A 27,126-nucleotide genomic window follows, 5' to 3' on the forward strand; every position below is an offset into this window, starting at 1 on the left:
GCATGGTTATATCCTCCGTCCCTAAACGAGATCAAACAAGAACTGCCATCTACAATCAATCATTCTCCTTTGCTAAAGGCAATACTTTTAATATAAAAAATGTCCCACTAAGGTCGTCAAACATATAGATACAAATCTGTAGATACAAATTAAAATATACCAGCCAACTGAAATGAAGCGAGGATAAACAACATAATTAAATATTGTTTAATGATTAAAAGGCACTCAAACTCTCCCACCAGGGCCGGTACTAGGTTGTGAGAGGGAGGGGGCCGGCTGGAGAGGTACAAGGGAATTCTAGGGAGCAATTTAGAAACCGCCTATGGTGACAAATGTAGAAAGAATAGATCTACTTCAAATTTTAGCAGATGAGACGTCAATCTGCCCTGTTCCTTTTAATGGTCTGTTATGAAAATTCTCAGTTGGTGTTTTTATACCATTCAAATTAATTGCTGACATTTTAGGGTTCATAAACTACCTGTAACTCTACACCCAAGATCCTGAAACGACGATTTATCTCATCTTTAAGAATACATTGCAAATACAGTTTATTGAAAATATTTGTATTTCAACAACAGATACATAAATACTACAAGAGGCATCAATGTTAAGATGAATACAGCATCTTTTAAGAGTTACATGTGAAAATAAATGCATATAAGTCACAAGTAGACACTAAATTATGTTAACAAAGAAAACAAAAAAGGTAAATAGCCAACTCATCTTCAACACTTTGACTTCTACTCATTGACAGCACCAACAGTAACTTGTAAAATAAAATACAAATTCACTCACTCACTCACTCACTCACTCACTCACTCACTCACTCACTCAGAAACCATAAGAGGCTCCTATTTCTTAAAATTAAAACCATGTTTTCTTCCTCTCAAACAATTCAGTTGGCAGAGGGCAGGAACACAGAACATGATGCTGAAGCATTGGCATCGAAAGGTCCATGATTTTAATGGGTCAACAAAGCTGAGCCAACAAAGTGTCATACTGGCTGAGAATGATAAAGAGAGAGAGGATGATTTGTACGATGTTCACTTGCTGGTGCAATCATCTGCTCCACTTTGCTTGAAGAGTCCAACCTCATTAGTCTCCATGGCCTGGTAGACAAAGAACAGGAATGCAGCGACCGCACTGAGCAGCACAAGCTGCACCCACACTGGCAGGCCACGATGTGCTCTGGTCTTCACAGCTGGGGGTGCCAGAGGCTTGGAAGCGTTTAAAGGGACAGTTGCCGCCCATGGAACGGACCGGGTCTCTGTGTAAGAGGTGCTGGTTTCTCTGAGCTCCTTAAGACGGAAACGGGATTCGTCCAGCTTTGTATCAACTACAGGCCGGCCAGCTGCTCCTCTGATTGGTCTCCGACAGGTGGCACTGAGGAGGCAGATAAAAAGTTGAATGTGCATACTAGAAATTCAGGATATTAAAAGTTAATATAATCACACTTCACCCCAGATAACAACATGCTTGTGCACAATATATATAGGCAGGCAGGGTAAAAAACCTGCTTGAGTTTTTAGCAACACAAACCAGATCTGATTGTCTAGATTTAGAACAAAATATCAAAATGTAATCATGATATTGTTTAATCACCCAGGCCACTGAGGTAACGTTTTTTTTTTTTTGCTGAACACCACAAGTTGCTGTGTGAAAACATGAGCCACTGTCAATGAGCTTCTTTTTGCGCTCAGGAACGTGCAATGGATGTCAAGTTTGTAACTGAAAAGAGGCTCATATTTTGGGTTCTCACCAAAACCTATTGTATGCATTTAGAAGACATGGAATATGATGTACAGGTTATGTAAACTACTTTTACGATACATTTGGGTCCTTTTTTACATTTAAGTGAATCACTATCATCTGCCATTAGAACTTCTCCTTTGTGATCCAAAGTCACATGTTTCAGCAACATACGGGCGAGTAAATTACGACAGAATTTAAATTTTTGGGTGAACCATCCCTTTAAAATCTTCCGTTTATACCTGATTCCTGTGGGAGTGTTGAGGTTTTCATTGGGAAAGATATCTTCAAGAACATCTCTCTCTACGGTCCTTGGGGTCTGATCAATGGCAGAAACCTTTTCAACCTGTACACAGACAAAAATAATTAGGCGGACACTGATCCATCATTTAATGCTAGTAAACCTTGCAGTTGCTTAGGTCCATGTTGTCAGATTTCACTTTTCAGATTTGTGCACCCCTACTCCATTTTTCTGTGGAGTTCCCTCATGACCATATATCCGTGAACCCAGACACTTTGCATTACCAATTCAGTCTTCTGTGTAGCTGTCAGGCTGCTATCAAACCCGTGGACAGGAGTGACCGGGGAGAGGAAAGGGGTGATTTTGGACTGCTTTATCTTGGGCTGGGTCTGTGGTGAACCACAGCTCTCCTGATGAAGTGTGGTTAGATTCACATAAACTGTAAATTTCAGCACCCATGTAAAAATATAACATTTACTATAATAAAAATTTAAGAATAAAATATAAATAATTATCAAGAGCAAACCTGGCAAAGTTTAACAGACACAGGCATCAAGTCATCTGATGTCATACAATATGCAGAGTCCCTAAAAGACTGAGGCTGAAAGGCAAGCCTCTCTCTGGCCATCAAGAGAAGGTGATAGAACAAATCTTCTAAACATTTGATTGTCAAGATGTTCTGTCTGACTCAAATGAGGCTGAATGTGTTTTGAAAGTTTGGGTACCGAGACCGTTTTAGACTCCTGATACAAATCCTTCAGAGAAGAGACACTCGGATTAGCTACTAAAATGATTAATATAGAGTTATTAACCATTACACATTAATAAATCAGTAGTTCATACCACAGAAGCATGGCTCCCAGGTCTACAGCTCAGTTTATCCTGCATACCTTGGCCATCCACCTGAGATTACCATCATTACAATTAAGACCTTTTACGTAGCCTCTCAAATGAATTTGAGACTCACTGCATTTACAAAAGACATTATGGAAAATAAATAGTGTCTAGACATCCAATACATTTATTTGGAGAGAGTTGAAAGGGTGAACTAAGAAATATTAAATTGTATGAAGGAATCACCTCAATGCAAGCTGTATTGAGCAAGGAAACTAGTGGATCTCAATTAGATGGTCCAGCTGGAGGGGATGTGATGTCAGCAGCATTCTCATTAAACTAGAGACCGAAGAGATTCAAAACTAAAACAACCCAGAGAAAGGAGAAAACATTAAACTATACCAAGCCAGGTAATTAATGTTTATATGAAAAAAAAACACCAGCCTGGTTTGCTGGACTGTTTGTCTTGATAGTACGGAGTTGTGTATAACTCAAACCTGACAGAAAACACAATACCATGCAGTGTATATATAGATAAAAGACGTAGACCGATATATCGGTTTTACAGATTAATTGGAGCCGATATTTGCTTCGTGGAACGAAAAAGAAAAATGTGACTACATGGAAACATGCCCCTTTAGCACAAACATCTTATCTCAAACTCCATATCTTATGAATTATAATAAAATGTATTCCTCATTAATCTGGTGAAATGTATACAAAAACTTAATTTGGTAAATACTTTACATATAGAGCATTGTGAATGAGCCAAGATTCAGTTATTAATAGTTAAAAGTCCCATGTTATGCATCAAATCTATTTTTCTGGTTATTATCAGGATTTTGGTTGAACAATATACTGTATCAGAGACTTGATTCATTTTTGACTGTTGTAGCCTCGTGTCTGCACCCATCACAGAAAAGAAATACTAAAAACGTTTTTGTCCGATTAATCAGTTATCGTCCATTTCCACCACCTTAGTTATCGATCAACCAGTTTTCGTAAATCTTACATTTTGTGAAATTCAACAGAAACTGCAGTATGCAAACAGAGTATGAAAATCCACCACAGGTCAGAGGCTACCTGGTCAATGAGAATGTCCTGTTCATGTAAACAGGACACAGTTGAATGGAAAGGAGAGCTGTAACATTTGATTCTGACCAGTCATACCCTGAGACGGAAGAGCGTTTTGAAGGATTGGATTCCTTTAGCACTGCCTTTAATACAAAACTATGAGTCCCAAACACAGAGCAACCAGATTTGACCTACATCAACAAGTTAAGGTGTGAGGTTTTTGCTTATACCACCAAAGGGTTTGCTTTGATCCTCACTAGAGGAACAGAAACCTCCTTATCTATTGAGGGTTCAGAGAAATCCTGAGAGACATACGATTTCTAACAAATTAAGCAGATAGCAAATAATCAAAATAATGTTAACATTATGAAATCTACTACTATCTACACTGAAAAGACTTATTTTTCCCCTTTAAGTAAAATGCCACCTTGTGCGTGGGAGCAGCCTCATTCAAATCAGGCCGAAATAAACTAACTGGTGCTCTGCATCGTTTCAAAGATTCAATCATAGAGGAGAGCTTTAATGCGCTGTCTGCGAGCAGAGGCCTGTACTCCTTTCCTACTGCTTTCAATAGGTGTAAATAAACAGGTTCTTGAGACCAAGATGATAATATAGACTATTAGATAGTGCTTACAAGGCAGCACTGTATTGATGATACTCAAACATTTAAGGTGGGGTTTTTTTTTTTTTTTTTATCGTAACCCCAAGTACTAAACTTCAACCATTAATTCAGTACGAACCATTTAACAGACAGACTGGATTTAATCTTTTTGTTGATAATTTCAGTCTTATCCGTGCTTTGCAAACTTAAGCATCTTCAATTTAAAATTACAAAATGTTCCCTGATAGAATGGGAAGCATTCTTTCGATAGCAATAACGTCATCATGATATTTCCATAGCGAATGGAGCACGATAGTGCCCAACCACTTTTTTAATCCTTTGGTTCAGGAAGTATTTTCATATAGGCAGTTTTAACTCGACAGTGTCATTCACAGTGCTTCATGGGAGTGGTTGGTCGCTGCAGAGCTCTTTTGCCGCAGTTCTCGGATTGGTGAATCTTTCTTTACATGGCAACCTCGAAGCTCACAGAATGTCTGTCTCAAAAGGTTTAATTATTGTAAAAACATTATTTGCCTAGAGAGAAAATGAATGGGACCTTTTCTACAAGAGCCAAATTGTTGTGCTTAATTCAGCTCAAATCACTCAACATAAGACCCCATGCATTCAAAGTTTTTGTAGATGATTTCAGGTGTGCTCTTTGTTTTTGCTTAGTGAGTAAAAAAAAAAAAGAAATTTAAGGTTAAAATTGGTTTTAATCTCCCATTGATTTACACTGACAGAATGGTACGCACTCTACCAATAGCATCATCATAATTTTTATATTTGCATACCGAATTGAGATCTTCCTTTATACATCGACTTGCATATAGAGTTGAGATTGGTCTTGTTTTCCTTGGATACATTGAAATTTAAAGGTGACTCTAAAGGGTAAAGCAATTATGTGGTGATTCTTATATGCAGCCGACAAAAAACAAGACACACAGAGTGTCAGGCCAAAGGCAAAGCGGTTCAGCTACACAGAACCAAATTAAAATGGCTTAACCAAACTAACAATTATATTGCTGCCTGCAAGCACTGGTATTTCCTTCAGAAAATACAAATCAAATTATATTTGTACCAGTTTTTTAGGAAACCTACCACAGGGCCTGTTCTTCTCCTGTCTTTGGAAACAGGAAAGAACTGGACAGGTGAGAGCTCAGAGTTTTCCTGAAAGCAGCACATAAACAACATACTGTTGAGTTACAAAGTATGCTACTACAATGGAGGGCCACATCTCATTTCTAAAGCAAATATGAAGGTGACCAAAATGTGCTTCAAGTGGAAACCTAAACACACTTTGTGCTCATCCAAAAATGTTTTATAACACCATCACCATAGTGAGCAAATATCCATAAACCAGGTGATGTACAAAAATAGCAATGACGGTGTCACTGACAGGGACTGTCTGATCCAGCCTGCGAGAAAATATCTTAGATTTTCTCTTAACACTCAAGACTGACCAGTCTTCCTCCTCCTCATCTTCCTCCTCCTCATCTTCCTCCTACACATCACACAACAAAAAAAATCTAGAACTTCCCCGAACAATAGTAGTAGTTGATCTGATGACAGCAGGTGTGAACATTTAAATGCAAAGCACGGACAACACCCATATCAGACAGAGCAAACAATAGCGGTCATGGGATCACCTTCAGCAGATCAGATCTCTTCTGAGGTTCAACAGCAGGTGGCGCTGTTGTACACTGAACAGGTAATGGTGCGAAAATATGTAGGGCGTGCGTCATATGGAAATAAAATACATTTTTAGGTGGATGATTTCTGACAGGACTTATGGAGCTGAAAAATCTTTCAACAGGAGAACAGGACTCTCACTTCCAAATTTTGTGTTTGCACACACCTCTTTATTATTACTATGTTCCACATTTTAGAATAATAGGAAAGTCATAAAAACTGAAATAACACAAATGAAAGTAAGGGAATTATTATTATTATTTTTTTAAACCATTGTAAATTTTAGCTTCTCCATAGTAGCCACCCTTGGTCTAGATTGCAGCTCTGCACATTCTGAGCATTCTCTCAACAAACGTCAGGAGGAGCCACATGGAAAGCTTTTTAAACTGTATTGCAGGAGCTGCAATGATTGATGGACATATATTGGCTGCTTTTCCTTTACGATCCACTCCAACACATGAAGTCACATTCTGTCCAAACAAGCGTAGTTTAATAATGTGAAAATTATAGCACGTATGCAAATACTTAAATGTGGGGCATTTGGACAGACAACGCCCAAAGAAAATAAACCCTGTGACCACCTGCTGCAGGTTAGGTCTATTTTGCGGTTGACCAAGGTGATGCTGGTTAGGAAGTTTAAGTACAGCTATAGGATTGAGTTCCAGGGAAAGTCACACAGGAATGCAAAAGCCAAGTATTTTTGGAGGAAGGAGGAGCAATAAGAAGATAAGAGGGGATTAAAGTCTGTGATCAGCTAAAGTGAAAAGGAAGGGATATGAGACAGTGGGGGCTGCAAGTTGCAACTGAAATCAATTGAACCCTAATATCTTCAGTCTGTTTACAGATTTGTTTCCTTTACCATTTTGTCACAACTAGTGGTAGACTGATATATTCGTCAGGCTCAGGCCAATTAATTGGATAAACATTTTTCAAATATTTTAAAAGTGAATTTTGAATAAAATGTTCCATAAATGTTTAATTTAATTTGAGCAATTGTGTCTCATTTGCTATCATTATATTGTATTATATATAGATTTTTAAAATACATTATGCAACCGTTAGTTTCAGTTCCAGAATCTGGCTGGATGAGCAGTGTTCCAAGAAAGCTGATATAATCTCAGCAAAAAAGAAACATCCCTTTTTCAGGTCACTGTATTTTAAAGACAATTCTCAAAATCAAAATAACTTTAAAGATCTTTATTGTAAAGACTTTAACAATGTTTTCCATGCTTGTTCAATGAACCATAAACAATTAATGAACATCGCCTGTGGAACGGTCATTAAAGAGCACCTATTATAGTTTATCAAATAATACCTTTCATGTAGTGTGTTATATAGCTGTTTGTGAAAATAAAAAAGTCTGCAAGTTTCAAAAATCAAAGTGCACAACAAATAGAGTAATTGACTCCCAAAAGAAAGAACCAATTCTGAACACCTGAAACGAGTCGTTAGTAATTCCAGACTTACTTCCTGTACTAACCCATGTAATTTGGTAACAAAAAACCCACCTATGGTCTGGTCTGGTCATTCACGAACAGCTTTTACAAGCCCTCAAACACTACAATAAATGGTAGACCAATCACAACAGACTGGGACATCTGACCAATCAGAGGAGAGTAGGCTCTCTGAAAGGAGGAGTTTAAAATGAATGCTTTAGAACGGATCACTGAAGGAGTCGTTTTTGACACTGGGAAAAAAAGGTAATGCTGCAATTTAAATTATGAGCAAATTAAAGTGTTTTTTTTAACCTTGGACACAATTAGGCACGTTTAAAAAATACAATAGGTGCTCTTTAAGACACTAACAACTTATAGATGGTAGGCAATTAAGGTCACAGTTATAAAAACTTAGGACACTAAAGAGACCTTTCTACTGACTCTGAAAAACACTAATAGAAAGATACCCAGGGTCCCTGCTCATCTGCGTTAAATTGCCTTAGGCATGCTGCATGGATGCATAAGGACTGCAGATGTGGCCAGGGTAAGACAGCACTACAGGGAGACAGGAAGGACAGCTGATCATCCTTGCAGTGGCAGACCACGTGTAACAACACCTGCACAGGATCGGTACATCCGAATAACACACCTGCGGGACATGTACAGGATGGCAACAACAACTGCCTGGGTTACACCAGGAACACACAATCTCTCCATCAGTGCTCAGACTATCCGCAATAGCCTGAGAGAGGCTGGACCGAGGGCTTTAGGCCTGTTGTAAGGCAGGTCCCTTACCAGATATCACCGGCCCTAACGTCACCTATGGGCACAAACCCACCTTCGCAGGACCGGACTAGCAAAAAGTGCTCTTCACTGAGGAGTCGCAGTTTTGTCTCACCAGGGGTGATGATTGAACTTGCGTTTATAGTCGAAGGAATGAGCGTTACACCAAGGCCTGTGTACTCTGGAGAGGGATCGATATGGAGGTGGAGGGTCTGTCATGGTCTGGACCGGTGTGTTACAGCATCATCGGACTGAGCTTGTTGTCGTTGCAGGCAATCTCAACACTGTGTGTTACAGGGAAGACATCCTTCTCCCTCATGTGTTACCCTTCCTGCAGGCTCATCCTGAGATACCCTCCAGCATGACAATGCCACCAGCCATACTGTTCATTCTGTGCGTGATTTCCTGCAAGACAAGAGAGTCAGTGTTCTGCCATGGCCAGCGAAGAGCCCGGATCTCAATCCCATCTAGCACGTCTGGGAACTGTTGGATCGGAGGGTGATGAATAGGGCAGTTCCCCCCAGAAATGTCCAGGAACTTGCAAGTGCCTTGGTGGAACAGTGGGGAAACATCTCACAGCAAGAACTGGCAAATCTGGTGCAGTCCATGAGGAGGAGACGCACTGCAGTACTTAATGCAGCTGGTGGCCACACTAGATACTGACTGTTACTTTTGACCCCCACTTTTATTTTGACCCCCACTTTGTTCTGGGACACATTATTACATTTCTGTTATGGGCCTTTTCCACTGCACAGTACAGCTCAACTCGACTCTGCTCGCTTTTTGGGGGTTTACCATTGTGGATAGTACTTAGTACTTTTTTTTAGTTCCACCCGATAGTAAATGTGATTGGTCACTGATTGGTCAGAGAGAACCAGCGTCACTGGATTTACGACACGGGACATCAGCACACTAGTTTTAAAGTTAGCAACAGAGATAGCGGTATCATTTGTTCACGCGACTTTCGAATTGTAAAAAGAAATGGCTGTGTGCAAAACCACGCTGTGGTCAATAAACAAGTTGCAGACGTTACTCTCGTTAGCGATGAATGAAATAACGTGAAAAGTGTCTCACCTATTGGCCGCAAACTCCTACAACCGGACCAACCAACAGTGTAGGGAAAAGTAAAAAAACAACTTAAGTGACTACAGAACCATCAAAGACCACAACAGCCTGAGTGGTTCAAACAGAAGGATGTGGAAGTGGTTCGACCAAATGGACAATATCTATGGCAAAATACTGGCGAGCAATGGGAGGGAGAGGGCCCTGGACTCAGCCACACTGTTGTTGGGAGTCCACAATGGAGGATGGTACATTTTGTTATGTTAACTCTATATTCTGCTTGAAAAATTAACTTTATTTAGATGACCAGCTACTGGAAAGCATGCTTCTAAAACAACCAGGCCAATTAAAATGTTTATGTTCATACAAATATTTACACATGTTAAGTTTGCTGAAAGTAAAAGCAGTTGAAAGTGAGAGGATTTTAGATTCATTGTTCATTTTTATTTGATTTATTGATTTGTTCAATGACTTTCTGGAATTGGCATATTTACTCCAATAGTTGATGACAAATGAGTATATCTTATGTTATTAAAGAGTCGTTCACTCAGTGACTCCACTGATTTGTTAATAACGGAGTCGTTCACCACCAAAACAATGGAACCGAAAAGAACAATCCGCTAACATAAAAAAAAAGCAGTGAATTTTTTTTAACAAATTTGATTTAATATTTGAAAAAAAAAAAAAAACATTAAATCAAACTCATATGGTGTAACCAACATGTAGGTTGTAATTTTGTTGTTAATGCTGACAAAAACCATAACCAAATTAATTTATCTAATATCTAAAAATCGTTTTAAATAAATTAGACTTGACAGATTCATTTCTTTCACCTCAGACCATTTTATTTGTCAATGACGAATTAATTGTTTGTTAAATTGTTGTATGAAAGCATTATCACACTCGCAATCATGCTGTTATTCTGTATATAATTACTCTTGTGTAATAGTTTAACTGGCATACCTTCCCTTTGTATATTGTAAACATCAGTCAACCACTTTTCACACCTCCTCATTTCCTTTGTTTCACATAAAAGGGTTGTACATTTTGACACAAATGAGACACATTTGGCTAGTGTGCGTTTACCTCAGATTTGGCACAGAGCCGAAGTATACTACTGTATGTACAAAGGGAAGGGAAAGTGAGGGAGAACAATTTCTTACTCACCCTGTTGTGCTGGCTACTGCGTGTTCTGGTGGTCACTTGTATTTTCTCTCTGCTCCTGACAGGCCTCTCCACAACTGGAATGGGCTCGGCCTCCACTTCTGGTTCTGGTTCGGGCACAGACACAGGGACTGGTGCTATAGTTTCTGATGAACAGATAAAAAGCACATTGAAATATTTAGCTTCCCAAGATGCATATGCTCATTCAAGGCATTCGTTGGTAAGGTTACCTTCCTCCTTGTCACTGTACTGGTCCGTGTCTGTGTTGCCATTATGGTTGCCATCTACCGGTGATAGGTCTGAGGGAGGGGCCACCTTTTCAGGAAGGCCCAGATCCAAACATTTTTGAAGCCTCTTTTCATAGATCTTACGGGTGGATGCTGAAGTGAGGAAGACATTGGTCAGAACAGGTAAATGGAGTTAAATTCTACTGAGCATGTTTAACATAATGGGTGAAAGCATTCAAGTTGAGGTTTCTTTGACATCATGAAAAGCGGGGAAGTCACTGGAAAACCATGTTGACAGACAAAACCTTTTTAGTGATGAGACAAGGTTTAATTAGCAATTTAACAACTTTATATACCCAACCTAGTAACATAAATGCATAGAGCTATTCAAGATAAGAAAAGGCTTTGATCAGTTACACCATCTGTAACCATTTCTCCGTTACATCTCGCAGTAAAATTCTAAAATAGCTCACCAACAATGGGTCCTGCGTTCAAACCATACTTCAGTAACAGGTCTTTCAAACCCTCATTGGTCAATTCAGTGACATCGATATCTTCTGGTCGAACTTTGTCTGTTTTCCTGGTGGCTTTCTGTGAGGAGAGGCACATTAACATTACAATACTATATGGCAATTTTATATTTATTATAATTTAATACTCGTATGATGTTTTTGATGAATAACTGAATAACTTTGATGGAAACTTATATCATGATAGGAGTAGATTTATATAACTATACAGAATCACAATATAAGGGAAAAAAAGGATTATATTTTAAATAACCATATTGTAAAACTACACTGTTTACAGGGTTCACACAAGGCCCTTAAAGTGCTTGAATTTAGCTTTTAAAAAATTTATTTTATCTCATGCAGCATGGACGCGCTAAAGTAACTGAGAGATTCTTGTTGATGTTCTCTAGGGATGGGATGATAGATTGAATTTCGATATATAACGAACCAAAAACAATTACGAAACATATCGTGGCATAACTCGATATTACGAAATCTGCAATACTGTTTTCTATTCATGTGATTAGAGGTCGACCGATATATCAGCACCGATAACGATTTGTGGAACTATCGGTTATTGACAAATAACCTCAACCGGTTAGAACAATGTAACAAAAAACACGCAAGTCCTACCCAACGGTTTAAATAAAATATATTACCATCTATTTGCATTAGTTTATATCCATTCACATTTATGCTTTAGCCAGCTAAGTTGTATATTTAAAGGTAGTCAGAGATTTGAGAAAAATATCTTCATGCAGTCAAGAGAAACATGTAACAAATCAGAAATGCATGTGATTTTAATAAATGTTTTAACCTCACTATAATACGTATTTTTGTCATTTTGATTAGATAATCATCAAACGATCGGTGTGTGTGAGACGAGTTTCTTGGTGAATTTAAAAGAGTGTAACAGTGCAAACAAAAATATCACTGAATCTTATAGAAGCGTTCAAAAAAAGCATAAGACATTGCGATTCACATTAAAGACCCCTCACCAGAAGTGAAGTGATCAGCCACTTGAAGATGTGTGATAGCTCTGTGAATCACAAAGGCCGTGTTTAATAAGTAAATATATAAAATGCACGTGCAGCGCCAGTGTGTCAGTGAATGGTGCTGCTCTGTTTACACACACACACACACACGCAACTATTTTTAGCCTTCATGCGGTGCCCAATATTTGAACGCTACTCACGAACAACATCTCAGATGTAGATACTCAATAGTTTGGCTCACTTATAATATGCATTTAGAATGGCACTGGAGGTGCATTTGACCAGAATTTTACTAAGAAGTGAATTAAACTACTGTGAACTTGCATAAAAACAGACACTTCCAGGACTTCCTGGAGAGTTTGAATGGAATGTCAAATTTAAAAGCGTGAGGGTTTAAAAAGTGCACAAACTAAATATATAATTTTATTCATTATATCTATTTATTATTGTCATCATTAGTATTTGTTTACAATTTATAACAATATTTAAATTGAATGGGTTCCAAAAAATAACTGCGTGAATGAGAAGTGTACTGATATCTTACATCTGGATTCAGATCGCTTTTTTGTTCAATAAAGAAAAATCAAAAATAAAACACTGGTTTCTTTTCTACTGAAGACTTGAAGACTGGAATTCCGGTTAATTTTGCTGCTACATTATCCAGTATACCAGTTAATAATAAAGTGTTTTTTAATAAGCTATACATTTATATTGACATAATGTGTAGAGGATTGTGTTTCTTTACATATTGAAGAGTACTCCCAATTAGTTCATGTCACGAACACAGAGCGCGCCTCCCTCTCCAGTCATCGGAGATCTGATTCACCGGAGTATTGATCGCTAGAACTACATTTCCCATAAACCCGCATACCTAGGTCTGATTACTCTACAGCTGTTCCCTGTTTCCAACGCTCTATTTATAGCCGCTCAGTTCATTCATTCATTGCGAAGTCTTGTTTGCTCCGGCTACATTACCAAGCAAGTTACCCTCTGTTTTCCATTCTAGCTATTCTGTGTACCGTTCCAGCCTGTTGTTTAGACCTTGCTAGTTTGCCGCCTGCCTTGTTTATCTCTTGCCTGTCCCGTTCTACGACTGTTTGCTGCCTGCCCAGACCTCTGCCTGTTCTAGTTACTCTTCTGCCTGCCTACTATATTCTCTGTTTGCCTGCCTTTGACCCTGCCTGTACGACTTGTGTTCTGTTTATAATAAATCACCGCAGATGGATCCCAACTTGCCTGAGGCTTCATTACAGAAGACTTCGCCGCACCATGATCCAGCGGTGATTTCACGCATGACGGAGGAACTCACCGCCCAAGCTAATCAGCTGTCAGCGCAACAACAACAACTCGTTCGGCTTACGGCAGCTGTTGAGGAGATGATGCGCTCCATGCAGGTACTACTTCAGCCAGCACCTGCACCGGCACCCGCTATAACTCAAGCCAGCTCGGCGACGACCGCCACGGCCCTCTTAGTAACCTCTGCGAGTCCGCGACTCGCGCTGCCCGAGAAGTTTGACGGCTCACCGTCGAAATGCAAGGGGTTCGTCATGCAATGCTCCTTATTCCTCTCTCAGCAACCGGCATTTTACCCCACTGACGAAAGCAAAATTCTGCTCATGAACTCCGTCCTCACTGGCGGAGCGCTCGACTGGGCGACCGCATTGTGGACCAACCACGGGTTTGCTCAATTTACCTTCGAATCCTTCCGACAAAGTCTGATTGATGTCTTTGATCACCCTGAGGGCGGCAAGAACGCTGGCGAGCAACTTCTGGCTCTCCACCAAGGCAAGCGGACAGCTGCGGACTACGCACTCTCCTTTCGAACCCTCGCAGCTCAAACCGGCTGGCTCGAATCCACGCACAAACTCCTTTTCCGGCAGGGCCTTGATGCAGAACTCCAGTCCGAGCTGGCTTGTCGTGACAAAGGTATCTCCCTTGAGCAGTTCATAACCTTGGCTATCCGCATAGACAACCTTATCCGTTCCAGACGCCCAGCACGGTGGACGACACCTCTCTCGCCGGTGCCCCAGACAACCCACACTTCAGAACCTATGCAGGTCGACCGGTCACACATCTCCCCCGAGGAAAGGGAACGCCGTTACGCCAACCGCCTCTGTCTCTATTGCGGTCAAGCTGGACATCAGCGCGTCAACTGCCCGATGCGTCCCTCACAAGCTTCACGTCCTGGGGTGAGTCTGCTCATTTCCTCTACCTTGCCAGGCACCTGTCTCGAGGTGCCCATTAAAATAACATTCCGGTCAACCAGTACTAACACCCAAGCTTTGATTGACTCGGGGGCAGCGGGGAATTTTATCGATGAGTCGTTCTGTGTACAGTATCAAATCCCCTGACGGTGTGTAATCCTCCTTTGACAGTGGCGGCGCTAGATGGTCATCTCCTGGGATCCGGCAGAGTGTGCTACACCACCCGTGACCTCCTCCTGCAGGTGGGGGCACTTCATACTGAAATTATTCGCTTCTACGTCATCCAATCTCCTCGCAACCCTGTGATTCTTGGCTTTCCCTGGCTCCGACTACACAACCCACGAATTTCCTGGCGGGATAATCAGCTCACGCAGTGGGGGGCCCCCTGTTTTATGAGATGCCTACGCTCCAGCCGACCTACCCCCGTGGGGGCTGCCCACGTCATAGGGAACTCCGACGCTGTCCCCACGATTCCTCCGGCATACGCCGACCTCAGTGAGGCCTTCAGCAAGGCCAAGGCGTCACAACTCCCACCACATCGTTCCAGCGACTGCGCCATCGAGCTCCTCCCCGGAGCCTCACCGCCCCGTGGCAGAATCTATCCCCTGTCAGAACCTGAATCCCTCGCCATGAAGTCCTACATAGAGGAGGAACTGGCCAAGGGGTTCATCAGACACTCCACCTCTCCAGCCGCAGCCGGCTTCTTCGTGGGCAAAAAAGACGGCTCGTTACGCCCCTGTATCGACTATCGTGGCCTGAACGACGTCACAGTGAAGTTCCGATACCCACTGCCCCTGGCTCCCTCAGCCCTGGAACAACTGAGGTCGGCCAATATCTATACTAAGCTGGACCTCCGAACTGCCTACAATTTGATTCGCATCCGGGAGGGGGATGAGTGGAAGACCGTCTTCTCCACCACCAGCGGCCATTATGAATATCGGGTCATGCCGTTCGGCCTGTCCAACAGCCCCTCAGTGTTTCAATCTTACGTGAACGACGTCTTCAGGGACATGCTCAACAGGTGCCTTATTGTATACATCGATGACATCCTAATTTACTCTGATTCCCTCGAGGAGCACATCATCCAGGTGAGAGCTGTCCTGAATCATCTTATCCAGCACCAATTGTATGCCATGGTCGAGAAATGTGAGTTCCACTTGAGGTCTGTTACCTTCCTGGGGTACATCATCAGCCCCGAAGGGGTGGCCATGGACGATAATAAGGTCCAAGCCGTACTAAACTGGCCTCAACCCTCCACCGTGAAAGAACTCCAACGCTTTCTGGGATTCTCCAACTTTTACTGAAGATTCATCAAAAACTTCAGCACCGTCGCCTCACCTCTCTCCAACCTGGTAAAGGGGAATCAACACAAGCTCCACTGGACCCCCGACTCCCTCCGGGCCTTCGCTCAGCTAAAGGAGCGCTTCACCTCTGCACCCATTCTGCACCACGCAGACCCCGACATACCGTTCGTCGTGGAGGTGGACGCCTCGAACACGGGCATTGGAGCGATCCTCTCCCAACGCCAAGGTAACCCTCCTAAGCTGTTTCCCTGCGCCTTCTACTCCCGCAAACTCTCTTCCACCGAGCAAAATTATGACGTCGGCAACCGTGAACTCCTGGCTATGAAATCCGCGCTGGAGGAGTGGCGACATTGGTTGGAGGGGGCCCGACATCCGTTCCAAGTGTTCACAGACCATCGAAATCTCGAATATCTTCGCTCTGCCAAGAGACTCAACCCCAGGCAAGCCAGATGGGCTCTTTTCTTTACTCGCTTTGATTTCACTATCTCTTACCTCCCAGGGTCCAAGAATGTCAAGGCCGATTCTCTTTCCCGACAGCACGAAGCCATACCTCAAGGTTGCAGCGCCGAACCCATAGTTCCTCCCGAGTTGGTTTTAGCCCCCATCCAGTGGGACCTCATGGTGGACATCACTCAGGCCCATGCCTCCGCTCCTCCACCACCCGAATGCCCGCCTGACCGGACCTTTGTACCTCCCAGTCTGCGGGAGAGGACCATGCGCTGGGTACATGATGCCCCGTACTCCGGTCACCCTGGCATCACTGCCACCATCCGCCTGCTGCGGAACCGCTTCTGGTGGCCGACGCTGTCAGATGACGCGGCCGACTTTGTTAACAAATGCCAAGCCTGCAACGTCGCCAAAACCCCCAAACAACCGCCAGCCGGCCTGCTTCAACCTCTACCCATACCTCGACGTCCCTGGTCGCACATCGCTGTGGACTTTATCACGGATCTCCCCAACTCTCAACGCCATACCACCATTCTAACCGTTGTTGACCGATTCTCCAAGGCCTGCCGTCTTATCCCGTTGCCCAAACTGCCCACTGCCCTGGAGACCACCGAACACCTGTTCCAGTATGTCTTTCCGTACTACGGACTTCCCGAGGACATCGTCTCCGACCGGGGCCCACAATTCACGTCCCGGGTATGGAAAGCTTTCTTCCACCGCCTGAACATCAACATCAGCCTCACTTCCGGGTATCACCCGCAGTCCAACGGTCAGACGGAACGCCTGAATCAGGAAATCACAAGATTCCTCCGAACGTACTGCCATCACAATCAGGCGGATTGGAGTCGCTACCTTCCATGGGCCGAGTATGCCCAGAACTCCCTCCTCAAACCCTCGACCAACCTGACACCATTTCAATGTATTCTGGGTTACCAACCCAGACCTCTCTTCCCGTGGTCCGGCGAACCCTCCAAAGTTCCCGCCGTCAACGACTGGTTACAGCGCAGTGAGGCAGTGTGGGACCAGGCCCACGTCCACCTGCAGCAGGCGGTGAATCACTCCAGAGAGCAAGCCAACCGTCACCGCCGGTCCGGTCCCAGTTACATCCCTGGCCAATGGGTTTGGCTCTCAACCAGAGACATCCGTTTGCATCTACCATGCAAAAAACTCAGTCCTAGGTATGTGGGCCCCTTCAAAATTCTTAGACAAATCAATCCAGTTTCTTTCCGTTTACAACTCCCTGCTAATTACCGTATCTCTCCTACTTTCCATGTTTCCCTGCTCAAACCGGCTGATGCTCCGAGGACTGAGGAGGGGGCGCCTCCCGGGCCCCTCCCCATGGTTGTGGGCGGTGAGGAGGCCTTCCTGGTATGCACCTTGCTCGACTCCAGGCGTCACCGAGGTCAGATCCAATACCTGGTGGATTGGGAGGTGTATGGCCCGGAAGAAAGATCCTGGGTCAGCGCCAATGACATCCTGGACCCCAACCTCATCACCGAGTTCCACCAGATCTATCCGGAGAGACTGGCCCCTCGACCTCGGGGAAGACCTCGACGCCGGTCGCATCCTCGCGTCCGGAGCCGCTCACGGGGGGGGGGGCTCTGTCACGAACACAGAGAGTGCCTCCCTCTCCAGTCATCGGAGATCTGATTCACCGGAGTATTGATCGCTAGAACTACATTTCCCATAAACCCGCATACCTAGGTCTGATTACTCTACAGCTGTTCCCTGTTTCCAACGCTCTATTTATAGCCGCTCAGTTCATTCATTCATTCGCGAAGTCTTGTTTGCTCGGCTACATTACCAAGCAAGTTACCCTCTGTTTTCCATTCTAGCTATTCTGTGTACCGTTCCAGCCTGTTGTTTAGACCTTGCTAGTTTGCCGCCTGCCTTGTTTATCTCTTGCCTGTCCCGTTCTATGACTGTTTGCTGCCTGCCCAGACCTCTGCCTGTTCTAGTTACTCTTCTGCCTGCCTACTATATTCTCTGTTTGCCTGCCTTTGACCCTGCCTGTACGACTTGTGTTCTGTTTATAATAAATCACCGCAGATGGATCCCAACTTGCCTGAGGCTTCATTACAGTTCCACACAATAAATGTAAAGATATTCTAAACTGATTATGCAAAAAAAACAACACCTTTATCGGATCGGGATTGGCTGATACTGAGATTTCCGCTTTCAGAATCGGAAGAAAAAAAGTGGTAATGGGGCATCCCTACTTTAAATGTTGTTTTTCCATTCAGTATCAATTTTAAAAACTATCGGCCAATTACTCGGTTATCGGCTTGCCTTCCCAACTTAGTTATCGTATATGCAAAATCCTATATCGGCCGACCTCTACATGTGATCATAAATGAAATGACCCGTAAAATATCATAATCTCTCCATCGCTTGATTTTACCTCTACTGCGCTTTTATCTACACTGTTTACAGGGTTCACACAAGGTCCTTAAAGTGCTTGAACTTAGTGCATGATTTTGAGAGAAGTCAGATTGAGTAGCACGAGCGATCCCGTTTTGCACTGTCCTGTCTCTGGAGCCTGCCGGACTCACGCACTTTCATGAGATGCACATTTATTGCCACGTGGTGGCGATTTTGCGTAAACCTAGATTGAGCAAAAGGGGAGGGAACTTGGAAACTTGCCTGCACATGAACTCTAGCAAGTTTAAAAGGAAAATCTGAGTGCATTATTTTATGTCCCCTCAGCCTATAAACACTGCTCTGAGAAGCTGTAACTACATGAGAAACAGCACAGAGCCAACAGGCTGGAGTCCAAGATCAAGCTCATATGAAGTAAACCTAGCATGTCATTTCAAGAGCAAACGTTAATCTGGAGAAACGCAGAAAACTTTAACTAAACCACCCACCCACATACAACAAACACAATCTACTGAGATGCGTTTAAACGAATGGTCAGTAATGCTATGCAAAGTGATGATGAGGAAAAAGCACAAGAAAATCCAGCCACATTACCTGGAATCAAGTCCTGCTTCATAAATGCAAACATGCGAGAGTAGAAATGGTGAAAATGGTGAAGTGTAGGGTGAGAGAATGTGTTATGATGGGGAAGGACAGACAGGAGGAGATCATGAAGACATTTGCTTCAGTTTCATTGTAGGGGCCTTCACTGGGGCCGATCTGGAACAGTGCCTACTCAAAAAACTATTTTCATAATCACAGCATTCCAGCAGGATGGAGGAATTTTGTCCATGAAAAACACCCTGAAGCTCATAAAGAGTCTACAAATGTCAGCACTAGATTTGCATGTGAAAAATGGGCTCATAAACATAAATGGGTTTATATAGAAAAACTCTTATGACCAATTTATTTTATTAAACATTTATGGCATGCATTTAGAAAGCATTGTTATAAATGTTTGATTAACTTTTATTGCATAAAATGGACATTCCTCATTACTACTGGTAAAAGGACCTTTTTAGTTATGTTGTAAAAGACCGGTTTATATATTTAACAATTTGTGGTCGAACTGAGGGACTATCATTTGCTCATGTCAGAATACTAATAATGGGGGGACAGTTTTTGTCAGCAATTCGTCTTGCTTTTTTGCATCACGTTTGGTGTGAAAGGCTCTCTATGCCTGGTTTACACTTGACAGAGCCACTTGTTTCAGATGATTCCCACGCACAAATTGACATCATCGCAGCCAGATCTTAAGTTAATGTACACATCAACAATCAGAAAGGGGGAAACAAATGTATCGCAGTGATTTTGATTGTGGCATGATTGTTGGTGCCATATGGGCAGGTTTTAGTATTTCTGTAACTGCTGATATTCTGGGATTTTCACGCATAACAGTCTCTAGAGTTTACTCAGTAGGGTGCCAAAAAAAACTATAATTCAGTGAGCAGCAGTTCTGAGGACTGGGCTGACAAAGTCTACGATAACCCCAACTGTACAATTGTAGTGAGCAGAATTGCATCTCAGAATGCAACACATTGAACCTTGAGACGGATGTACTACATCAGCAGAAGACTGGTACTTTACCAGTACTTAGGTACTTTATTAGGATCAAAGTTTTTCTAGTAAAGTGCTCGGTGAAAGTATAATTGAATAATTGATTTTATACTTTGTAAAATAAAAAGCATTTTTGTGAAGGTACGTTTAAATGTAATTAGTTCATACAAATATTTTTAAATGTAGAACTTATGGAATGGCCGCGGGTATAATGGGAGGTCCACCCTCAAGCATGCATTTACATTTACATTTATGCATTTGGCAGACGCTTTTATCCAAAGCGACTTACAGTGCACTTAATACAGGGACAATCCCCCCGGAGCAACCTGGAGTTAAGTGCCTTGCTCAAGGACACAATGGTGGTGGCTTGGGGATCGAACCAGCGACTTTCTGATTACCAGTTTACCAGTTATGTGCATTAGACCACTACACCACCACCACTCCATTTGACCAAGTGAGAGTCATTGATGGTCAATGCCTTCAACCCCGCATTGCACTCACATATCCATATTTTCAATAATAAATGATTGGTTGTATCGAGTGATGCAGGACGCTCAGACAAAAGAAGATACAACCCAATTGTTAGTACAAAGGAGCCATCTGGAAATGTTGATCCAGGTGGTTCATCATAGTCTGATGGCAGGTCACTTGGAACAAGAGAAAACACTAAGCCGTATTTTGGCACGTTTCTATTGGCCGGGCATTTGCGGGGATGTTAGATGGTGGTATGCATGCCCTGAATGTCAGCTGGTGAATCTGCCGACCACTCCAAAAGCGGCATATCTTCCGATGATCGATGTTTCCTTTGACAGAGTTGGCATGGAACTCGTCGGGCCATTAAAACGGTCAGCATCGCTTTGTGTTGGTTCTGGTGGACTACGCAGTGTGATACACAGAAGCAGTGTCTATTCACAACATCTCAGTATGTAGTGTTGCAGAGGCACTCTTCAGTATAATCTCGTGAGTGGGGATTCCGAAAGAAATCCTCACCGATCAGAGCACTACTTTCACGTCACGTACACTACGCAAGCTGTACGAATGATTGGGTATTAAATCTATTCGGACAGGCGTGTACCACCCACAATCGGACAGCGTGCTCAAACGATTTAATAAGACTTTAAAAAGTTTGTGCGTGAAGATGCTCGGAATTGGGATAAGTGACTTGAACCTCTACTATTTGCAGTGCGAGATGTCCCGCAAGCCTCCAATGGGTTTTCCCCATTTGTATTGTTTTATGGGCGTAAGCCCTGCGCCGTCTTAGACCTCCATCTCTGAAGCCCATCTGACCTGTACAGGTATTTTCTCTGCCATGTAAATCAGTCAGTTTGATAAATATAAATATTTTAAGTAGTAAAAATATGCATAAATATAGTAATTTAAATACTATAATAATATCAAAATATATTATCTATAATATATATAGGCCTATATATTATATATACGGTACTGTGCAAACATTATTTTAGGCACTTGTGAAATATGTTGCATAGTGAGGATGTCTTCAAAAAATAATGACATAAATAGTTTTCATTTATCACTTAATGCCATACAAAGTCCAAAAATAATGACATAAATAGTTTTCATTTATAATTAATGCCATACAAAGTCCAATAAACATAAACAAGCTAAATCAATATTTGGTGTGGCCACCTTTACCTTAAAAAGGGCCAATTCTCATAGGTAAACCTGGACACGTTTTTTTCTTGGCTGTTGGCAGATAGGATGTTCCAAGCTTCTTGGAGAGTTCACCACAGTTCTTCTATCCATTTAGGCTGTCTCAGTTGCTTCTGTCTCCTCATGTATTCTCAGACTGACACAATGTTCAGTGGGGGGATTTGTGGGGGGCCAAGATATCGGTTGCAGGGCTCCCTGTTCTTCTATTCTAATCTTTTGTATTTGCAAAAGTAATGTCTGGAAGTCTAACAATTATATTTCTTATTGACACACTAAAGCTGAAGATATAAATAACCATCTTAAGACAAATGCTTTTGCACAGTACTGTATATAATTACATTTTATGATTTCATCCATTAACATTTTCAGTGCATTAACATTTCATCCATTAACATTTTCAGTGAATTTTTTCAACATTAAAAAGCCATTTAATATAACGGGTGAGTACTGACTTGTATTCTTAAAGTGATAGTTCCAGATAAAACCTTTATGACTTTCTTCCATGGAACACAAAAGAAGTTAGGGAGAGTGTACATTCAGTCACTATTCGTGTCCATTGTATTGAAAATAAATAAATATGCAGTTACAATGATTGCTGACTGGAACTATCATTCTGCCTAAAATCAACTTTTGTGTTCCACAGAAGAGATTATACATGCTTGAGGGTGAGTAATGAGAAATGTATTTTTTTGGATGAACTGCCCTTTAATTTATTTATTAAATGTATCTGCCAAAAAACACAACGACATAAATGTAATTCAGCACACATTGCATGCATCACATCTTGCTAAGAAACAAGTGACAGAAGAGTAGGACCCTAATTAGGCTATATACTTTAAAAATCATTCCATCTGAATAGAACTTGAGGAAAAGCCCTCCTTGAGAATGTTATACATTTTCTGATGTTTTCATACATTTTATCCCCCCCGTAAATAAACACACATGACCTGTGTGTTTGATCATATTATCCCACCCATCATGATCCTAGAGTCATTTTATGCTATTGCTCAACTGATGCATGTAAATATGGGTCCGGCGTTACGGACTTATGGAGGCACACAAAACAGCACCGCTGTTAAAACAATCCTAGGGGAAACACTGATATTTATTATCATTCCTGGCTAGGTAAATGTAAAGTTCAGCAAAGCATATTTTCAGAGCCGTTTCTTGCTCCAATGCGGATTGTTTCTCTGCATTTTCATCTGTCGTTTGCAGAAAAGTGCCTCGAGCCGCCAACAGATGTGTGCGCCCGGCCTGTTGTGGTGCCATGCACAAGTATAAACAAGACTTTACATGGCAGAATCTAATATAATTATCCCTAACTACACAGGTAAACATGCACAATGCAAATGCAATTTAAGTATGTACTAATTGGTAGAATGGACGAGAAAATATTAATCTAGGCCTAAATTTAAAACATAATAACTGCAATGGCATCACCGCATAGGATATATATAATTATCCACTGTCAATTATATTAATTATTCTAAAATGCCACAAGTATTTGGTCTGTCAACACCTAAGCCTTAGGCTTAAAGCCTAAGCCTGTGGGTTCACATAAAACCAAGCAGCATGCCGTCAGCGTACATGATTAAGTGTTTATGTCAGCTTGAACACTGCTCTGGAAATTTGCACTTAAGCAGCATGACGTTGGTTTCCCCAAATTTGCCCTATTGTGGCTCTTGCATCACAAATTCATAACCAAATGGTATTGGAACACAAAATAGCATGACTAAACCTGGTCCAAAAACTCTTACAACTATGACTAGTGCATTCAAGTGATTAGTGCTACTGAAGAGGTTGAGATGGGTGCCAACATCTTTACAGACCATATGGATTCTTTGAGTTTTAACTATGGTATGTGCTGCAATTTAAACATACCAGTGTGTGTGTATGAGACATTTCTTGTCAACTGACAGTACAAAACTACATAAAAAAACATCACAAAGCATACACACATCTGGCAGCCAAAGCATGTAATCCACTTCACAATAAAGTATTTCCTCAATAAAGGGACCAAACCCACAATGAAAACAGCCACAACCTACAACTGTCAGACCACGGGAGAGGGAATAATTGGCTCACTTCCTGCGCACTCATTCTTGTCATTTGTTTACAAAAATACAATAGTATTTCATACTCAAGAAATACAGGCTCTGACTTACATTAGGTGCTGGAAAACTTCTCAATAGAGCATGGAGTGATGAAGAGGTAAGTTAATGACAGGGGAACACCCATGCAGGAAGATTTCACAATGACAGGCCACACTATACCCTGGCACCAGAGTACAGAGTAGTGCCAATGTTAGCTTTAACATAATAATTTATGTTTAATAACTATTAAAACATAACAGGATCCTATTTATTTGTGTAGGGGGAGAATTGAGGTAATTCAGTTGAACAAACAGAATTAATTCAAAACTTTTTGTATTCACTCTGGACAGTTTCTTAATAATGACAACAATGGACACAGCTTCATACTTGATTAAAAAGTTAAAGGCCCAGCATAGTAACCAGGTATGGCATTGCTTTGGCAAAGAAGCATAAATATCACTGTGAAATTAAGTACACATTTCCACACAAGAAGCCAATTTAACGTAATCCAGTGGAAATCCAAGATGGGGCCTTTTCGTTTCCTGTGCATTTAACAGGCCATGCACACACCTTAAACAGATGTGTGAGGGAAATAATGTACAGCATCCATATTACTGGGTGATTTCCATTGACGTTAAACACTTTCTCAATTAATTACACTTTAATATTTAAAATTTGTGAAGTTTGCCAGCATCATGCCAGTTTGTTTTCATTGAGAGACAGCGCACGCATGTAATTTATTTACTAAGACCTTATTAACCACCTCATTGAACTCCAACAAACAAGCTTTCAGAAGGCGCGCGAAAAATTTAACTAGTCACAATCAATAAACATCAATGTGACATTAACAGAGCGCTACACATTTTGAAAACGGAAAGATTCGAATAATGACCCGCCACTCGCGTTGTGATTTCGATTCATTTCAGCAAATTGGTTCGTTCGGACCATTCATTTTATTACACCGGTTCAAAGAACCATTCACAAGTCCTCACTTAAAAGTAGTCGCAGATAATTCTTAGTTTATTATTTTTTATATAGTTAAAAATTCTTTTACTAAATAATATTTCACCTTTAGATCGTGTAGATCAAATGTTGAATATTTGCGTTAAATATAGTTTATTGTTCGAACTTTTTTTTACAACAGTTAAAATCACTTACAATAATGTAACCTACAGTAATTGCCATACATTTGGCCAGTGTTTTAATGTACAGTCAGCATCATTTTATCTTGTTTGTTTTATGTACAGTATTTGTGTTCTTGTGTACTTTAATAACTGTTGCAATGTTTTCAGAATCAGAATGTTTTATGCTGCCCATTTGGCCAGGTATCTCTGAAAATTAATTTTAATCTCAAGAGACTAACCTGGTAAAATGAAGGTATAATTACAGCAAATTAATATTAATGTTAATTATCAGTAATACGGATTGTTCGCATTATGTAAACGATTCTTAAACAGAAAGGGTGATCTACCAAAACTTTGCGAATCGGTTCGATCGAGTCATTTAAATGAATCGGGTCATACGAACAATTCACACAAGATTCGGACATCGCTACCTGCCGCTGCTATGCAAAACCTTCTGCCCCACAAACTTGTTAATTTATTATTTTTAAATGTTGAGGGGGGAAATCATGCAACAAATTAAAGGAACTTCAGCAATCTGTCCGAATCTTTCTTTGTGCGTTTAAAAACAAAACAAGAACCGAAACAATGGAAAAGCATCTCAAGGAATGACTCACCCTGCCGGAGCGGCTCTTGTTGGAGATCACGGGGGTTGGTGGCAATTCCTCGTCACTGGAGAAGACATCTGGAGAGCCGCTGCTTTTTTTATTTTGCGAGGTCAGATTCTTCAAGTACAGCTGTACGAACACGTCTTTCCTCTGGTCACCGTTCGGCAGAACCACATTATGGGTCATCAGTGCACATTTCAGCTTATCTTTGGTGAGCACGGACGGGTCTTCCAGAAATTCCGACATGTCTGCACTTTCACAGCGCTGCTGGCCTGGCTCGAGCAGGACACTATCGCTGGCTGAGACTGATTTATTTTATGGGATCTGTGACTATCTCAGGAGAGAGACTCCTATTGGATGTGCGCGGCAGAAAGAAGCGCTTTGATTGGTGGACAAACAAAACTTAAAAGCGCTGGTGAAAAACTGGTTTACCGAATCGAAGCTTTTGCTCATATGAGATTCAGTCACTACATGTGCGTTTTGTTGTTCATATGAGTGTGAAATGAAAATCAAACGAAAGTGGAAGGACATAATTCATTTAGATTTGGTACATTGCCTAGAAAAGGGGCCATCTACTGGTGGACTAATGGGCAACTGATGTGCAGAGAACAACAATTTTTTGAAATAAATTGATTTGCATGCATTGAACTAATCGGTGTCAGTTTGGAAACAGTCATCTGCTAAATTAATAAATGAATCATAAAGTGAAGACTTAAAGGAATAGTTAACAAAAATGAAAATGATCGTTTTCTCACCCTCATACCCACCCAGATGTGTGACTTTCTTCTGCACAACACAAAGATTTTAGGAAGAATATCTCAGCTCTGTAGGTCCTGTGAAGTGAATTTTGACCAAAACTTTGAAACTCCAAAAAACAAAACTGTAGCAAAAAAGACACTTTTGGGTGAGAATGGACCAAAACTAATTTTTCACTATAAATCTTGACACCAGCAGTTTCCTATGGCAATCATGTTTTCCAGCTTCATTAGTTTCTAGCACCATCTAGCACTCAGCACATGCATTGAGCACTTGGAAGTGTAATCAAACTTTAAATCATTATCCTGCATAGAAACTGCAATGGCGAGATGTACAGTTAAAGAGTTATATTTTGGTCTGTTCTCACCCAAAATAAATTTGATTGCTTCAGAAGACATATTTAATCACTGGAGTCCTATGGATTGCTTTTATGCTGCTTTTTGGAGCTTCAAAGTTGTGGTGACCATTCACTTGCATTGTTTGGACCTACAGAGCAGAGATATTCTTCTAAAATCTTTGTTTGTGCTCTGCAGAAGAAAGTAAGTCAAACACAACAACCAAACAAACAAAAATGTAG

At 41.5% G+C, this 27,126-nt stretch overlaps 1 protein-coding gene across 1 annotated transcript; it reads right to left on the minus strand.

The window, feature by feature from the left end:
• Positions 1-448: 448 nt before the first annotated feature.
• Positions 449-26,397, minus strand: LOC127639024 (lamina-associated polypeptide 2, isoforms beta/gamma-like). Its single transcript, XM_052120835.1, has 6 exons — positions 25,803-26,397; positions 11,334-11,451; positions 10,864-11,013; positions 10,637-10,779; positions 1,992-2,095; positions 449-1,383 (listed from the first exon to the last, which is right to left on the minus strand). The coding sequence occupies exons 1-6, from the start codon at positions 26,037-26,039 to the stop codon at positions 1,044-1,046; spliced, it is 1,092 nt and encodes a 363-aa protein (XP_051976795.1). The 5' UTR covers positions 26,040-26,397; the 3' UTR covers positions 449-1,043.
• Positions 26,398-27,126: the final 729 nt, after the last annotated feature.

This window comes from Xyrauchen texanus, chromosome 47 (assembly GCF_025860055.1).
Source record: "Xyrauchen texanus isolate HMW12.3.18 chromosome 47, RBS_HiC_50CHRs, whole genome shotgun sequence".
Classification (NCBI taxonomy): Eukaryota; Metazoa; Chordata; class Actinopteri; order Cypriniformes; family Catostomidae; genus Xyrauchen; species Xyrauchen texanus.

Excerpts from the sequence above, each read along its gene's own strand:
- LOC127639024 (XM_052120835.1), bottom strand. The coding sequence starts at position 26,039 with ATGTCGGAATTTCTGGAAGACCCGTCCGTGCTCACCAAAGATAAGCTG. Across the intron at positions 10,780-10,863 it reads GTACAGTGACAAGGAGGAAG|AAACTATAGCACCAGTCCCT; the intron begins GTAACCTTACCA and ends TCTGTTCATCAG. Across the intron at positions 2,096-10,636 it reads GCAGTAGCCAGCACAACAGG|GTTGAAAAGGTTTCTGCCAT; the intron begins GTGAGTAAGAAA and ends GTCTGTGTACAG.